The sequence below is a fragment of the Corvus brachyrhynchos genome, unplaced genomic scaffold (genome assembly GCF_000691975.1).
Source record: "Corvus brachyrhynchos isolate BGI_N302 unplaced genomic scaffold, ASM69197v1 scaffold142, whole genome shotgun sequence".
Classification (NCBI taxonomy): Eukaryota; Metazoa; Chordata; class Aves; order Passeriformes; family Corvidae; genus Corvus; species Corvus brachyrhynchos.
In genome coordinates, this window is record NW_008237226.1 from 7,816,049 (window position 1) to 7,835,178 (window position 19,130).

The window sequence follows — 19,130 nt, forward strand, 5'->3', positions numbered from 1 at the left end:
AAAGGACAATCAGCATGCTAAAGAAATCCAAAATCCTTTAACAGGTTTGGAAAAAGCTTCGTCTAAACACTAAGGAAGAAGTGCAAGGACTACCTGGCAGATAAAAAAAAAAAAAAAAGCCCACAGTGGGCTCCCTCAGAGCAGAATAATTTAACCATTTCCTAACCTCAAATTCCTGCACACCATCAGGCATCTCCCACAATAAGCTACATCATCACAAACCATGAGATTTTCTCTTGAATTCTTGCTGATCGCATGAGACATTACTTCACTGAATACCATCAGAAAAATGGTCTTCAACCTTTACCACCAGCCACAACATGAGACTATTGACATACAAGCTCATTTGACCAAACAAACTCGTGTGCAGGAAGACTTGGAACAATAACAAATTACTTGCAGAACACCAAAACTATATGTTAGTTTAGCACTTGAAAACCAAAATTACGCACATACGCAAATACATGGAAGGAGGCTTGTAAAGACTGCCATTTTTGACTGAAGGAAAAAATAAAACTAGAGGAAGCTTTTGGAAAAGAATCAGAAAGTAAATTTGTGTTTGAAAATAGTGATTGTAAATCCCACTAAAACAAGCCACAAGGCTGGGCAGCATCCTTGCAAGACAACCTACAAGCATGCATGAACATTGGCCCAACTCCCAAAGAATCCTTAAGACAAAGAAAAATAATTTAAAGCGGGAGTTTAATACAAGCATATTTTACTTTTTCCAGTAGAAAGAGTATCAGCAGTTGGCTTAGAATTTTCTTAAGTCTCACTAAATTGTTACAAGGCTAGAGACTGTAAGGAGCAGTTTCCAAAGACCACATCTGCTTCTCATAACTGTAGCCTTACAGTGAAGGAAGGGGTAAAACCTGTACCACACCACTCATTAGCATCACATCCTAGAAAAGATCAGGCTTAAACTGCTGGGGAATCTGACGACCCATGGGCAGACCCACAGCCTAGATGCTCACACCCTTAACAGAACTACCTCACAGAAATAATCTGGTTCGGTCAGAAGGTCAAATCAACCTTTGAAATATAACACCCATGTGTGCAGTTTTCTACGGCAACTTTGAATGATCGTGGGCAGGAAGCCTGAGGAAACACAGCAGTATTCATGCTGAATACTAATCCTTTGTGTTATCTGGAGTTAAATCCAGATCTTAATATTGCATGAGGAGGGTCTTCTCCTTGCTTTATATTTGACCACCATGGAACCTTAAAAGATACTCAGTATGAGTAAGAGGGATGTTGGAGTTATAGGTACAAGAACCAAGCACAATGTTGTGATGTGTTGCAGCAAGCTATTTATTTTCCATGCAGTATTCTCCTCAGAGTTCATACAGCTTGTTGGATGCATTAACCTCTGAAGTAAAATAATCAAATTAACTCTATGCCATTCTTGGACCACAGGTATAGCTGGATTTTGAGAGAGACTGTGATAAAGTATTTGACCTAAATAAAAAAGGGGGGTTTTCTCATAAATAAAATCAAACTTAAAAAAATTTTATTTAATGTGCTGGTACATTAAATAGACAGCAGAAAAAAAAATAGTAGTTAAGTGATTTAAATCCAGAGCTTAGATAACCCCCATGATCTACTCTGAAGACATAAAATGCCATTTATAAAGTCTAGTAATCCTTGAGAGATCCAGTTTATGGTTGGTACACACTTGTTTCTTTAAGAAAGTCAGTGAAAATACAGTGCCTGTACTTTTCCCTAGGAAAATGACGTAGTCCTCATTCATTTTCCATACAGCTGCACTGTTTAGTATTGGTCATCTTGTACATTGTTCTGAGAAACTGTTAGTACCTCCTGGTATAATGGGCCATTATAATCACACAAACAATGAGGCCACTTCTATTCAATTACAATTTAAATACTGTCACCTAAGTGATTTTCACAAGACTACTTTCCCATGATCCCTTCACAAGTTTAATTGATTCTTCCAAACAATTTTGAAATAAACAAAACCATTCAGGCTTTCTACACCACAGGAGAAGAAAGAGATTACCTAAACTACCATGTCAAGAGAAAATACATCAGCTAATACAGGCAAAGCAACAAGACATGCTACTATACCCAAACAAGTGTCAACAACAACAGCTGCTGTGGGGCTGTTCCAGATACCATGAGTGTCTGAGTGCCTGAGGAGACAAGAAAGCATGAACCTTCAGTGGGAGTGCTATCTTTCACAGTCCAGTGATACAGTGACATGCACGCACGTCTCATGCTACAGATAATTTTAAAATTGGCAGAGCAGATTATTTGGCAAGAATCTACAGGGATGACTTATTAAAGCTTTAGGGAGGAATTTCCCTTTGTCAGTGGGAATTTTCATTACATAGCATTAGTCAGCATTTACTTTGACTGAAATAACAGCTAGATTCACAGGGTTATCAGCAATGAAAAAATAAAATGCCAAACTTTGTGAACAAAAATATGCAATATTAATGTTAAGATATAAAGAAATATATTACTGAAAATTATATTGCTACTATTATTTGTGTTTCAGGCATTAGTTTAGCTCTGTTCCCTGTACTGATGCTTAAATTTGGCAATATCACTGGCTTCATCGCAGTCTCCAGCATTTGGAACAAAGTGGTCAGTATTAGGAGGTGAGCCACAGTTTCAGTGAGACTGCTGAAAGTTAGCTCTGAAGTAGCCAGCCCTGCTGTTCTGGGGAGTTGTGACTTCCCATCCTGTGCATCTCCACCCTGAGGGACAAGATGTCCCAGGAGGATGCTCACTTCACATACTCCCATACCATAGCTTTATAAAGCTGATTGAGAAAACAAGGGCATACTCTAAATCCCAATATATGCTTCGCAGTTTTATAAAAAAACCAAACAAAACCAAACCACAAAATAAATCTAAAAAAGTAATACATTCTAGTTTGTTCCCTATGGGACTCTTTACAGATTATGATAAAATACAATATAGGATTCCAAAATTTAGAAAAATACTGCTTGATTAATATTTATTTATTTTGTCATATTGAGGTCAATTAACATTATCTGACAATGAGGCAGAAAAGATGCATAAAAGTACAGTGTAGGAGAATCTTCATTAAAGATCTCAGTGGCTAATTCAATTTACCACTGTGCCACATAATCTCTTACTAGACTGAAGCTAAAAATTCAACACTGCATTCATTCACAGAATTCATTTATTCATTCATAGGATTTATGGCCACAAGAGATTATCAGAATATGGAGTACAATCCTCATTACATTATAGCCTATTATATTTTGCTAAGGAGGACAATACATGTATATGAATAAAAACTATACACTAGAAAGGCGTCCAATCTTGATGCTTTGCACAGAAATAGATGAATGTCATACATCTAGATGACAGAACAGCTGTTCACTGTATGAAAGGAGTTAAAATATGGTGTGGAAAAAGAAATTGTTCATTGCTATTTCAATTATTCAGCATGGTGTGCACGTTTCCATCTTAAATCTAGATTTGGGCATGGTGTGTCAAATGTGTAGCAATACTGACAAGACACTGTCAAAACAGCAGCCTCGGTAAGATGATGGAGCAGGTACTTAGAATAGAAAGGAACACCCATTGAATAATATTATGCATATCCACAGAAATTACTGTCTCCACCAAAATCACATTAAAAAACTACAGGGTGCTTCTACTTTCAAATTCGTGGAAATTCTAAAATTACAGTGGAAAATTATAGGAAAGGAATATGTTTGCATCCTGTTTCTCTAGTAATAGTTTACATTTTTATTATCCCAATGCACCTGAAAATTAACCCTGTAGTTTTTAGTTATAAAGAGGTTTTTCATCCAAGATTACTTTCTTCTTCTCTGTTCTCCATTTGTTAACAGAATGTGCTCTAAATAATTCCAAATTAATGAATCAAGATTACTGCATATAGCTCATTATCCAAATTTGTGATATTTACAGGTGCTCTGTAAGTGAACCACTTATGGCTTCTAAATCCTCATAGCATGGTGAGCTTGGAGGCTTCCCCTAAAACACAGCAGTAGAGCTGCCTTTGCAGTAACATAGAAAGCAGGTGCAGACATGCATGCTTTCATTTGGTCCTCAGGTTGCTTATGCTCCTTCGTCTCTACAACCCATCCTCTCTGCATTGCTATTCCCCCACCTTTCTGCAGCCCATCTCCTTGAAGTTACTGCACCTTAACCACTGCCACCTTCACGCACACCCCCCTTTCTTCCTGTTGCCTCATGGAGGGGCTCAGAGAAGCACAGACAATCTCTTAAGATTTTTTCTAAGCAGGGGATACATTACAGGGTCCAACAAACTGGACTGCTATATTGTATGTCTGAATCTTTTTTCTGTTTGCTGTCTGACAGCATATACCTCTGGGTGACTTGTCTGCTTTCCAAATTAGTGGCATAAATAAAGCAAGAGGCTTATGCTGGTTTGGCTTGTTTTTTTTTTTTTATTTTTCCTCCTTCACACAGTTTATAATTTATAAGAGTGAAAGTCCATAAAGTGAATGCAGACATTTGTTTTATGATTTGGAAGGGGAGCATTGGGTTAAGAGGTTTCAGGACCTGGAAAGGAAAACAAAGCTAAAATGCCATTCTAGAGGAAGAGATTCTCTCTCCTTGTTTTTCCTGCCAATATCTTGAGTATTACTCACTCATCAGTCTAAATACTCAATTGGCCATTCCCAATTTCCTTAGTTTCTGGCTATTCAGCTTAACACCTGTGGCCAGTAGTGAATATTGTGACTCTGCTTTAAGCAGATACAGGTCTTTGTAAAGAAAGATGAAAAATGAAGCATTACATATGCCCAAGATGAGCAAGACAATTCAGTAATTTTGGTCTTACCGTCATCCCTCATGTCTCAGTTATAGTATTGGAATAAGTAAAAGCTCAGACTCTCCAAAACTTGAAATTTTCAATGAGATCATTATGAAAACTTCCAAAAGATTTACATTTGTTACAAGATGTGGATATAGTTTTCTAGATATTTAATGAATGCGCAGAATCAGTGAGGAGGATTAAAATAATTAAAAATAATTACTTTCTCAGATGAACAGAGGTGAAACAAATCAAAGATGACCACATAGCCTCAAATGCATTGAGGCTAAGAGAATCTGCTAAATTGTTTGGCATGTCTTAAATTTTGGATTATTTTCTGCCCCATCATTTTGTTCCACAATTGTAATTGCATACAGTTATATTCCAACAAAGAAATAAAAGCTCTGAACATTTATGAAATTTTACTATTTTTTCTTGAATTCCCACTTCAGGTCATTTAGGTCACCAATCATGTTCAGCTTCACATACAGGTCTCTTCCACAGTGGTGCTGCCAAGAGAATATTAACCAGTTATGGGGACTGCAACAGAGCTGTTGGGGATTCTTTCCTAGTGGTCCCCTCCATTTTTCCCCCCATTCAAAGTGTTTTGGTCCCAGACTAAGCAAGATAACAAGCCATATCCAAATGATGTAGAAAAAGAAAGGAAATAGTGAAGAAATTCCTGGGATTTCTTTTTTAAGAGGCAGTTATATCCTTGAAGAACTGCTTTAACTACAGCCCCCTTTCCAGCCATTTGAGCTAAGTGACTCTTAGCAGTGACAGGCTGTCCCCACACTTATGGACCAGCGGCTTCAGGGGAACATGATGTGCTTTGTCACTGGATTTCAAAATCTTTGTTGAAGTGCAGAAATATACAGGTCAAGAAGATACTCTAGTTCTGTTCCGTGTTCTTACAGTTATAAATGTCTCTACTCAAGTCCTTCCAAACTTCCCAGTCTACTGGGTTCCCAAGAAAGCATTTCAGTGAAAAGGTTGTATGAATTAAAAACAGTCTAAAAAAATAATAAAAATAATTTAAAAAAAGCTTTTCTTAGACTTGTACAAACCAGCCAAACATTTTTACTAAACTTTCCCACAAAAGTCTGCTCAGGAAGAAAATTATGACAAAATGTTTGCGACACAACAGTCACAGAGTCTATATTACAACAGAAAATTATAGGCTTAACATAAGGCATAATCATCACGACCTGTAGTAGGAAAAACAGATTTGCAACTCGAAATGAACTTTTACATACATTTTATGTTTCTCTACATTGCCAGTTTGTTGTCTAACAGCTCTCTTTGGCAAACCCCAATCTCACCCAAGAGGAAGTATTTCAGAGGATCAGTATTGTCCTCTCCACTAACAGCAGCACTGTCCAGATTTTGTTAGCTATCCAGAGAAGTAATTTTATAAGCCATTTTTAATTACTGAAATTGTTTTCTCTTCAACATTCCTAATATTTTCAGTGCACCAGAATTTCAGACTAAGGGGAACATAAAGCAAACACAGGCCATGTAACACATACATTATTGCAGAACGAGCAATACAAAATCCAATATTTCATCCTTCACGGGAGACTATCTATTGTTCACTCAGCAATAAAGTGTATAAATTAAACTTTGATTTTCTTGTTTCACTTCTCTTTACCATGCCCGGTGTGTTGATGTGTCAAGAGAATTTTACCTTTTTGAAGTTTTGCTGACAGTGTTACAGAACCATTTTCTCTGGAGCACCCTTCTGAAAGTAGTTCTTTTTTAAAACCCTTTTTATAATATATCAATTTTGCTATCTCTGCAAAAAATATTACTCGCCTGAGGGTTTTTATACTTCTTTCAGTCATGCTGCCAGGGGGCTGATTGTTTCTGATTGCTAAAGTCAAAATTCACTGAAAATGGACTGTTTAAGCTGAAGAGCATTTCACATGAGAACGGCAGGTTTTCCAGTCACCTTACTTGTCTATATTATTTAGCAACACAGTTACTATGTGATAGAGATTATAAAATCATTTGAGCTGGCTGCATTGACACCCTGGGCAGAAAAATAATTCTATTGTTTCAGATTCTGGAATGGCAGTCATAGAATAAAGCATTTGATTGCTTAGTGAAGGGTGCAGCATAAATGATGCAAATGGATATACAGGTGACATTACATAGGTCTCTGAAAGCTAAATTATCAACACCAGGATGTCTCATATGAGTCATTTCATCAAATTTTATTGTTTATACTATGCAACCGGAAAAAAAAAATCTATATTAAAATTGTTGTGAAGACTACTAGGAATCCTTTGTGCAATTAAAACATAAAGTCATCCATTAGACATAAAAATGCCCATGAATCATTTGTATAACATTGTCCTCTCTGAAGAATTGATCCTACATCGTATTATCTACTGTTTCACTGCCTCAGGCAAGAGGGTTTCATTCATTTCTCTGCACCAGCCTGAAATGTGCACAATACACTGAGGTATCTGGACTTAAGACAGTGTCGGTGATCTAAGTGAATTCGAGAGTGACTGTAAGCATGATGAGTAAAGTGTGCCACTCACTTCCAACTACACTTGTACTTTCTTTTACCATTTATCAGAGCTTTGGCACAACTGTGTCATTCCTCCCCTTTTTTTTTTTTTCTCAATAATTTTCTTAACCTTTCAAAAACTTAGGGACTTTTGAAAAGAGTGGCTGGCTGCTATATGATAGCAACTGATGTATAATAAATTATTCCTTGTATTTAAAGTGTAATGATGTTCCTGGGCTAGGCACAGTGTGTGCTGTGTGATGTGGGGCTGGAAAAGGAAGGAGTAAAGGCAATTTGTTCTGTACCAAAAATGAGATTGTGCTTCAGCCAACACCTGGGACTTCCCGAGCATGCTGATTTGAGATTTCTCGTGCAGACATTCATCCAAGTGTGGATCAAAATCTTAAAGAACTGAAGAAAACCAGACCTAGACGAGACTGCAAAAAGGCTATGCAGTCAGCCCTTCTTCCCTAACCAAGAGCTGCTCCAGGTGCACCACTGACACATGCATTTTTCTAGCCTTTTCTTATTAACATTCGAAGATGGAGGTGCCACACATGGCCCAGACAATTTTTTCCAGAGTCTCACTATTCCCAGTATTGAGAAGCCTAGTATTGAGAAGCCTAGCCTCATTCAGCACTGTTGTGATTTGCCCATTACTGCTTTTCCAATACATCCATAATTTAGAGAGAGAATAGATTGTTCCATTCTTCCTTGTGGATGGGTTGTTACATATTCATAGGCACTTCACATCTTCACCCATATGTACCTCCTTCAACCAAACAACCCAAACCTTTCAGTTCTTCTCTTAAGCCAGGGAACTTACCATTTTCCTGTTTTACTGCTGGATCATCTCTTGAAAGGAATTATACTCAAAAAATATTTTCTACACTTGAAAAAACTATATTATTTGGTTTCTGATGGAAAAGGTGGAAGCAATTACATGTTCTGTGATAGAATGCTTAACTGGCATAACAAAAACTCAAGTAAAATACCTTGAGAAAAGTTCCTATACACTAACATAGCAGCATGGTTGTCAGCCTCATTCAGCAAGATATCTTAGTCATTTCACAGTTGAAGTAAAACTGATTAATCAGGCATTGAACTAGAGGGAAGGAAATAGAATCACATCAAAGACAGGCAGACTAGACCGAAAGATTTTTTAGTTGAATAAAAACATTCTGGGGGGTAGGAAAGAAATACATGAACTAGCAAGAGAATGCCAGATAAAACAAACCAAAGATAACATGGTTTTAGAAATGCATCCAGAAGCCTGTAGAAAGAATTATCATAACATCCGTGACTGACAGAACTTTTGAAAAGTAAAATAATAAATAAAGAAATAAAAATAAATATCAGAAAAAAAACCCTTGGCAAACAGCATAAAGGTGCAGATGAGAAAGAAACAGAGACGGTACATGGAATAAACAAAGAGGCTTTACATTTTCCCCGTCAGAAATTTTGCCACAGTAATCAAGAAGGACAAACTATATTTCATGCTCATCTATTTCAAATATCCTGGAATGAATAGATGCTGCCTTCCCATGCAGCATCTTTCTCTCTTGTTTTATACTTTTACTATAAGTCTGACCCAGTCCAGTTTCCTGTTAGTCTTTGTGTCCAGAGCCTTAAAAGCAGTAACATCACATCTTTCAAAAATGCATAACTTGCTAGAGAGGAAACGCCTGCTTGAACCCACATAAAAGGAGCAGGCATTTGACAAATATCTTCAAGCTTTTGGGGGAAATCTATTTAAACAAACAGAGGCTAAGGATTAACACAGTTTAACAGTGCACATTTATGTATGATCACTAGCCCAGTTTGCATGTTTCATGTCACGGAAAACACTTGATCTTGATGATGGATGTTCAAGTGGAAATAGCGTGAGCCTCATTTTGAGATTTGGGCTTGTGTAAAAGAATCCATTTATGCATGTTTTACTTTAAGCAGACAAAAATTAAAATATGCAAATTCATAAATAGTGATTACCTCAGAGCAGCAGTTTTCCCATTTCTGTGAGTACATGTGACCTGCCTTGTTTGATAGCCGATTTGTATGTCCCAATATTTGTTCTCCTGTCTATTCTGTCTGTTACGGTTCCTCTTCTTCTTAATTAACTCGCGAGCCTCAGGATCTCGAACTGCCTTTTCTCTGTCCTTTTCCTTGTCTTTGTTCTTCCCTCGTTTCCTTGCTTGCCTTATTTGTCTTGAATGGGGCACCGAGCATGCGCTCCATGGTCCCACGTTTAGGCTGTACAGGCTTTCTTCAACAGTGCATGGGCTGGACTGGCAGATCTGGAACTCAGTGAGGTTGGGGCAAGCTGACCCACCGAACTGCGGCGGAGCCACCACGTGCCGAGTTCGATGCTGAAGTCCATTGCCACAGGTCTTTGAGCACTCGGACCAGGGCGAGAATTCGGCCACGATGCAGTCCTGTCGGCATGGGATGAGGCATCCCTGCTCCTGCCGTGGCTTTGGCTCAAAGTACTCACAGATGACATCCTCAGCTGGAACCCCATTGGACTTCTGTATACAGATGATGTCCCTTGTCTGGATCCCTTCCTCCCCTCTGAGGCACTCCAGGGGCTTCTCGTGGCTGCGGGAGAGGACAGGCCGGCACTGGTTCCAGCTGCCGATCTGCCAGTCATACAGCTCCTTGTGCCAGTCGCAGACCCGGAAACAGCTCTGCTGGTTGTCCGGCCGCTCTGGCTGCCTGCAGTTCGTGGGCCTCAGTGAGGTGGGGCCAACCTGCCCCTCCGAACTGCGGCGGAGCCACCACGTGCCGAGTTCGATGCTGAAGTCCATTGCCACAGGTCTTTGAGCACTCGGACCAGGGCGAGAATTCGGCCACGATGCAGTCCTGTCGGCATGGGATGAGGCATCCCTGCTCCTGCCGTGGCTTTGGCTCAAAGTACTCACAGATGACATCCTCAGCTGGAACCCCATTGGACTTCTGTATACAGATGATGTCCCTTGTCTGGATCCCTTCCTCCCCTCTGAGGCACTCCAGGGGCTTCTCGTGGCTGCGGGAGAGGACAGGCCGGCACTGGTTCCAGCTGCCGATCTGCCAGTCATACAGCTCCTTGTGCCAGTCGCAGACCCGGAAACAGCTCTGCTGGTTGTCCGGCCGCTCTGGCTGCCTGCAGTTCGTGGGCAGCGTGGTCCAACCCTCCACGTGGGCACACCACACCGCTCGCGTCTGGATGCCTCCTGGACCGCATTCATCTCCCATGCATCTGCCCCATGGACCTGGAAAACAAGAGAAGATGCTAATATTGCACACTTAATTTATTTCTCTGCCATATTGCAAAAGCAAGCTCACAGCATTTCCTGTATGTCTAAGAATTTCATCCTTGGAGAAAGTTAAACTTAGAAAATGCAAGTATGGGATTACTCTTCATCTACTTTTTTTATGATTAGAGATACACTTCACTTTTTGTCCCAGACAAACTGAAAATTTAATATTGATTAATTATTAATATTGAATAACTCCCGAACATACACATGAATTAATCACATTAGAGAACTATGAACTAAGCAATCACATTCACAGCTTATTTTTTGCTGCCAGTGTAGGAGCCAAAGCTCTTCCCTTGAAGGCATGAAGTTGATCTCTCTCATCCACTTGAATAACCTCTCCTGGACTGTTTAATTTTTTTCTTCACATTTCTACTGCCCTACAGTTTGTACCTTGATACCAATTAATATTATGTTCTCTTACATCCGTATTGCATACAAAAATGAGAACAAATAAACAATACATTTTGAAAAATAGTGGTGATTTCAAGTAGGCCAATTCTAGTCTTTCCTTTATTATAACTAAAATAAAAATTAAAATCCAGTTTAAAAATGGTTGTTCCACACAATCTATGATATTAAAGCTCTTGAAGACAGAGACATACCAGCTGGTAACTCTCCAAAGAACAGAAGCTATTGAATCAGAGAATCATAGAATACTGGGTTGGAAGGGACCTCAAGGATCATCTGATCCAAACTTTCCTGGCAAAAGCACAGTCTAGACAAGATGGCTCAGCAGCCTGTCCAACTGGATCTTAACAGTGTCCAATGTTGAAGAATCTATTACTTCCCTAGGGAAATTATTCCAATTTCTGATTATTCTCATTGTAAAAGTTTCCTCTTGTGTCCAGTCAGAATGTCCCCAGGAGTAACTAACACCTAAGAGTAACTTGCTCCTACCATTGTCTTAAATATCCAAGGTCTATGGTAAATATTTAACATGCAACATGTTGTTATAATAAATGTCAACAAAAATAAATAAAAGTCTATATCTTTGAAAGATGATGTAGTTGCTTTTTCCATTATTAAAAACTGTAACATTCACCCAATTCAACTTATGAAATCCACAAATCAGAGGTTAAAAAATCCTATATTTGTCAGGTTTTTTAAGCTCTCCCCTCATACACACTGTGAATTGACTTACTACATAAGAGCAAAAGAACAATTCAGAAGAAAACCCTGAAAACCCTAGAACTATTTATCAAGGAAAATCTGTCTATTTGCAGACGCTTGATGACACAGAAGAGATTTTCTCCGACTAAGGAGTGCTCTGTCCTATGAAGAAATTGGGGCCATGTAATCCTCATTCACCTGAATGACCCCCATACAAGACTATTTGTGTGAGTAAAGCTGTTGAAGAAGCCAGGTTGAGCCTTTGCTATTTTCAAAGCCAGTTAACAGCATAATTTTGGTACCGCACAGGAATAAGTGAAATGAAGTATGGCAGCTACAAATTATTTACAACATCTTCTTATTGAATGATTGGAAGGAATATGTGGCCACATCTTATTACTGATTCTCACAAGCTTTAAAACTCTCACTGGCTTCAACACAATTTTCATCTGTTCATCCAACATTAACTTCAGTACCAGTTTGGGAATGGGCTGCTGATAGGCTATACATTTAGCCTCTGCTCCTTATTGTCTCTTTTCTAAGTGAACACTGTGGCTGAACAGTTCAGTCGTAGTTCTAAAACCCTGAGAATGAATACTAAATAGGAATACCAGCTGGCAGATTCAGCCCATGGAAACTCCCTCATATTTTTTTGCAAATAAATTTTGAATTATAGTTTCCCATATCTATCTAGCTATCTAGAAAAATGAATGTATATTATATAATACAAATACATTTCAATTTCCATTTCAGCAAGACTGCACTACTTTATCTCTAACCAGCCTTCACAAGTGACCTAATCACAGTTGTATTTAATTTGGGTGTATTTACACTGAATTGAGAGATACCATTTGCTCAAAATACCACTTTGAACACCTGCCATTTTTTAAAAATAGAGACTACAGAAAATCTCTAACTAGAGCAGAGATACAAAAAACAATCGTGATTGAAATAAAGCTAAATTTTTCATCTTGCAAACTACAAATTTCTACCTTGCCATGTCACTACACCTTGTGTATCATTTATGTGTTCAGTGAAGAAATCTCTCTTTTTAACGATCAGGTCTTTTCTGTACCCCAGATAAAAATTTTGTCCACTTGGGATTCTATCACATCTCCATTCATCAATAATCAAAAAATGACATTATACCTAAAAATCGTGCTTGTCACCAAAGGATCTTCAATCCAATTCTAAAGCAGTTTTACAGTATTGAAAATGCTAAAAATCTCAGCCTTGACACAATAAATAATGCCTTTGAAAATGTAAATATGAACAAAAACTCTGTTATGTGACTGTGGTAACTGGGCAAAAATTAACTTTTCCATTACATTACAAATATGTTATTTTTAGAACTGAATACAAAACAGTGATGAGATGCACAGATAGACTCATGTAGTAAATTGCATTATTTTGCTTGTCCTGTGAAGTACTAAGACATTTTATAAAATCATTACAGGTGAGTACCAACAAACCGTGCTTACATGACCCTTTGAGCAGACTACTGCTCCATAATTCTATGTTCATGTGCATGTTGGCATAGAGGTCTTAGTGATGTATCTGACCCTCCCTTTTAGCTACATTAGGCTGATTTTTAAGTTTAAAGACAAAATAACCCACTTAGAGAGCAAGTACACTAAAAGCTTAAATTTTCATTCTACTGCACACTTCTTTATATGACTATAACAGGGTCTAAAAGGGAACCACAGCTTTGGGGCAAGGACCTGTTTAGGCTTTGTCCTAAGTGATCTTCTTCAAAAAACTAAAGTGCTTCCGCATTCGACTAAACCAAATCTGCCTCTCACAGAAAGTTAAAATTTGTGGAAGGGGGCAGGTGTTAAAAAAAAAATGTGAAAGTAAAAGCAGGAAACAAAGCAAATAATAATTTGCATAATTCTTCCCTGCCCTCTAAGCCTCTGTGCATCCCTATAATACAGGGACTTTAAATGGCAGAAAATTGTCATGTGCTTTCCAGCCTCCAGAAATCCCTCTGTCCCTGCAGTCCTGGCCACTTACTCCCTGACCCTCCCTCCTCTCACTCAGATGTTTTCTCTTTTCTATGCTCAGGATCACAGAATATTCTTAGTTGGAAGGGACCCAGAAGGATTGTCAAGTCCAACTCTTCAGTGAATGGTCTGTCTGGGGATCAAGACCCCAACCTTGCTGTTATCAGCACCATGCTCTAACCAAGCAATGTTTGCTTGTTTGTGTTGCTTTTAACCTGGAAAGCCTTACACAAACCAAAAGAATTTTTTTTTATGTGTGTGTGATAGAATCAGGGATGAATGTTTGTTTTTTAATGCATGTTTTAATACGTACAGGAACGAAAAACCAAACTGGTACCATTCTTCACAACTAGCTACATTTCCCTTTGGGGTTATGGAATATATAGAAAAATAAAAACATAAAGGAAAAAGACCCCAACCCTAACACTTCCATACTCGGTGTTCATTAGAACAAGAGTATCAAGCAAATTCCCAATGAATTAACTTCAAAACACCTATGAATATTTGAGCAATTTCAAGAGCTTAATTAATTCATCTTTTTTAAGGTGAAGAAGATGAATTGACATTTTGTTCCTTTCTTTAGTTTTTAAAGAATAAAATAATATATAATTTTATGTATTTCTAGCTGTATTAACAGAAACTTGCTTTGACCAAGATTATTCCAAGAAATACCAATTTTTTTAATTTTGAAAACAATATCTGCCATCCACATTAACCAATATTCCTGTTATTTTTCAGTTGCTCACTTTGAAATCTTCACTTATGTTACCCACATTTCCCTGTACCCCCGAGTCACTGTAGTTAGCCTCAAGCTGAGGAAGGTTGTTGCTAACTGTTTGTATGGGTATGTCACAAAAGAGAGAGAGATGTTCTCTCTGATTTTCCTTACAACCACCTGTCTCTCTCTCCCAGTTATCAAGAGCCTACAATAACTCACTTCTAACTTAAGTGGCACCAATCACATTGCAAGCTTCAAGGTGAGACATGGTTGTCTTTTGAAATTAATCACAGGAAAACAGGAAAATAAATGTCTCTGAACTGAGTAAAAGGGCTTTGTTATTTTTTCCAAAAAAGCAAAGAAATGAATCCTAAAGTATTGCTAGTCCACTGTAAAGTTTTGAATGATCCTCAGAAGTATGAGAAAATCACATACAGGTTACCTGCAACATGTTTTTTATATTATATCATTATTAGGGGTACTACATTTACCACTGTATTTGTAAATACGACATTTTGAGATAAAATTAACTTCACAGAAACTAATGTAGCATACATATGCAACTCAGAATGAAAGAGATCAGCAGAACACAGTGTAGGGTTTCATCCACCATCACTTAAAGGCTGCAGGAGGTGGGAGGTGGCTGCCCTTTCACAAATCTTCAGCTGATAAACACTAGTAACAACAAGAATGTCTTAGGAAACCTGTCAAGCCTAATCAAGGCTTTATATGATATTTTAATTTGGTCTTTATGAATATTCTTTAGGTTCTCTCTTTCCCACTGGAGCAGTCTTCACACAGACATCCTGCAGTCCCTGCTGTGTGCTGATCCAGACACGCCTTGCCAATGGGATGTATGTGCACTCAAACCATTTCACACGGGAAAAAAGGCTACTGCTGTGAATGCAAAATAGCTTTTCTTTGGATTTGTTCTAAACATACTTAGATGAACAAATCATAGTTTGCCTGTAGAGTGCTGAACTTGTTTCATGAAAATACTATCGTTTATCCACTCTTTATTTAATCAGTGTTTTACAAATGGCAGCTACAGAAATAAATAGGAAGTTTGCTTCTTTTTGTTCTGGGAGTTGTCACTGAAGTCTTAGTGAGTATAAAATGTCATTTGTAATTCTTTGTGTTCTAAAGAGATTACTTTAAAATACAATATTAAGATTCCCTCTAAGCTTCTGAAGGATTAACATTTATTTTTTTACAGAGCAGGACTGTAAGTGAATTAACCATTCCTGCAAGTTTATTCTGAAATTTCAGGGACTGATCACAATGGAGTCAAAAACTGAAAACTAAACCTCCACTAAAGCACTGACAGTTTTGCAGCTGAGAACAAGGTAAGCTATAATTGTATTTAATATAGTATATTTAATATACTATATTTTAATATTGTTTCAGGTATTAAAATTATCTCTCTTTGAAAAAGAACTTACTTTGAACTTTGATCCAGGACAAATCAGGCTATGTGAAAATCCCTTGAGCTTTTCTCCTCATACACAAAGACAAAATAATCCCCCAACTATCCTCAAACATAAAACTCCAAACACAACTTTAAAGCATTGAGCAGACATTACTCATATTTTTAACAAATGCACCACTGATTTCAACTGAATTTTGCCATACTTTCTGTGAGAATTGGTTTTGACCCATTTTGTGTTACTTGTTTGGTGTCTGTAAGTAGCATTAACAGTTTAATTCCAGGGAGAGAGATTCAGACTGCATGAGAAAATGAGCAGCTTAGTTTTCAGTATTTTGAGAGGATTGTATTTAATGGGACTATTGAGAGACTGATTAGCAAAAATCTACTTTTTCTAAGTTCAGAAAAAAGCTAACCTTACCTAATATTGGAGACCTCAAATTTCTTTGTACCACGAAAAGGTTGTAAAGAGGGCAAAGAAGGTTAGCTGGGTGATACAGGGCTGAGTCAGAAGGACATAAGTATTACAAGATAGAGTTCAAGCCTAAGCAGTAAATCTCAAGAGAGGTCAAAAAGACACAGATCAAGAAGTATTTGAAGGACTCAGAAAATGACATTGAGTGCAAACTGCAGCTCCTGATAGTGGAGCTGGTCAAGGAGCTGGGTGAACAGCAGGTCACTAAGAATACAGCAGTCTCAGAGCTTTGGCAAAATCACTTGCAGATCCTCTTGGCTAAATTAAAATATTATAAGCATGTCTGTAACTTGGTACAGTATACCTGTATTATCTATATTTGCTTTACACAATTACAGTGACAAAGGAAAAACAACCACTGCTGCAGCAAAGTATTTTTATCACAGGCAGTAGCTAATTGTAGAAGTCTAAACAGGGAACAGAGTCTCTCTGATACAGACACATTGCCTTTTACGCTGGCAAAAAGTAATACAGCAAAATGCTGTAATTCTAGATAAATTACTGATAACTTCTTTTTTTTTTTTTTTTTTTTTATTGCAGTAGTCTGATATGCTGCCAACACCACATGCTGGCCACATTTGGACAGACAAATTCTATAATTTATACTATTGGGAGTGCCAAGACAGTAGAAGAGCACTGATAGACAAAACCTTTATTTTATTTTCACGTCTTTCCCACCCGTGGCAGGACTCCCTGGGTGCTGTATGACTTGCTGCCTGCTCTGCTTGCCAGCAAATTCTCCCCTCCAGGAGTGCTATGGATCACCTTGACTGTCGTTTCTATTTAATGCTTTTGTCTTTCTTGGCTCCTCTTTCAGAGGTTGAAAAGAACATGCAAGGCAGTGTCTGTATCAAACAAAATGGACTCAGGATATAGAAGAGAGATAAAAATGGAAAGGATTCTCAACATAATAAAACACAGTACCTGTGATTCAGAGGAATATAATGAAGTATCAAATATGTCTACAAATTATTTGACTCTTAGATCAAATTTTTATTTTCTAATAGCAAAAGGGAGAGTGTAAGTCACAGTGCAATTCAAAGAATTACAGAATCTGAAGAACAAGTTGTTGAAATTTCTCAAATTAACAATGAAATAGATTAAAAAAATTTAAAAGTAACGTAAATTAAACTAATTTATAAATGACACACTGTTTTCTCAGATTTCCAGAGCATTTCAAACAGCAGAATAAAGAAAATCAAAGTATATAAAATCAGCCTCTTAGTTATCTTTCTAGGTGTGCACATAATTATTAAGGCACTTAATAAAATGTTTACCCTTTAATTCTTTTCCTCTATAAATATCCATTGGGAAATACATTCACACATATTCCTAATACTATTCATGGTATTGTAATTAACATCATCCATCTGTTTTCAAATTTCTCTAAAAATCATGAATGTAACACACATAGTACAAACCTAGGAGTAACCAAATCATTATAAATTCTGACATCAATATCAAAAAAAGCAGAAAATTTATTCAGAGTTCCCCTAACAGCATTGTCACATTACAACCTCACAATTACTAGAACCAAATATTTATTTTCCTCCAGCAAAGACGAAAGTAAACTTTATATATTAGAAAACTGGTGAGTACAAGGCAAGGCTGTGTATTCCATAACAAAAGTGCTGAATGTAACATCCTTTCCCAATGTTGATGTGGTTTCTTGTGCTGTAATACATGGCAGTTTTAACACCACATTTCACTTGGTAGAGAGGTTATTTTGCTGCTCTGTGCTTTTTTCTGTGCCTTAACATTGTGACAACTATAATAGATATTGACTTTTTTTCCATTTTTTATAAACATAAGCAGGGTAAAAAGTATCTATTTCTACAATACAAAAAAAAAAAAAAAGAAATGGAAAGGAAAGGAAAAAAAACATAAAGAAATCAAATGGTCTCAAGATTTTTCTCCTCTTTTTAATATAATGCTAGTTCTTCATCTGCCCTAGACAGCCAGGCTTGAGAACTGAATTCAATACTTAGATTAAAAAACCCTCAACCACCTTCTTGTGTTTGTCACTGTTTAATATTTATTTTGTTGCTCTGGCTGTACGCATTCAATTTTTTAAATAAACTGCATCAGGATCCACACTTTTCATAACACATTTCTGCCCAAAGTAATTTGACTGTACAGTGGCATAACACCCTGAAAATTGCTATCTGCACCAAAGCTATCAAGAGCCTTCAGCTTGCACTTAGTAGTGCAACATGTTTATCTGAAGCATATGCTGGCACATACACAAACATGAAAGGCTGACATCTCACAGTGCAGAACTGTCTGGCTTTGTGTTGTTGTTATCACCTGGAAAGAAATCCTTTCCTTTACGCTTATTATAAACTTAAGCTAATTCCCAAAACATTATTCAGTTTTAAAACAGTTCTTCCTCCAAAATTTTTTTAGCATAAATTCCTCTCACTGTTCATTTTCCCTTTACATAGTATAGCAGTAGCAGACAAAATGAATATTAAATGAATACGCAAAAGGAATATTTAATTGAAGCAGCATGCTTTAAAGAGAAATAGAGCTTCTCTGTTCTACAAAGCAATTACATTGCTTTGAGCTTCTAGTCATGTTGGAATAAATACTTCTGATATTGCATACAGTTTCTTCTAGCCAACAGTCCATTTACATATAAAGCTGGTTCATGAATGTTTCTTAGTTTTATTAGAGGTGGTGTTAAACCATCCTAACATATTCCTCACATTGCTCTCCTTATGTTGCCTCTCTAGTCACACTGCTGGCTGAAAAGCCAGATAACGCTCTTCTGACAAAAT

General features: G+C 37.4%; 1 protein-coding gene across 6 annotated transcripts in view; it reads right to left on the reverse strand.

Moving 5' to 3' along the window:
- THSD7A (thrombospondin type 1 domain containing 7A) overlaps positions 1 to 19,130 on the reverse strand; it is a 202,261-nt gene that overhangs the window by 114,613 nt on the left and 68,518 nt on the right. For 5 of the 6 annotated variants that reach the window (XM_017729336.1, XM_017729338.1, XM_017729337.1 and 2 more), the window contains exons 2-3: positions 10,474 to 10,567; positions 9,309 to 10,046 (exon numbers count right to left, since the gene is read on the reverse strand). In XM_017729336.1, coding sequence (XP_017584825.1) covers positions 9,309 to 10,046; positions 10,474 to 10,567 — 832 coding nt within the window. Of the gene's footprint in view, positions 1 to 9,308; positions 10,047 to 10,066; positions 10,568 to 19,130 lie in introns of all 6 variants that reach the window. The other variant, XM_017729340.1, reaches the window with a different exon arrangement.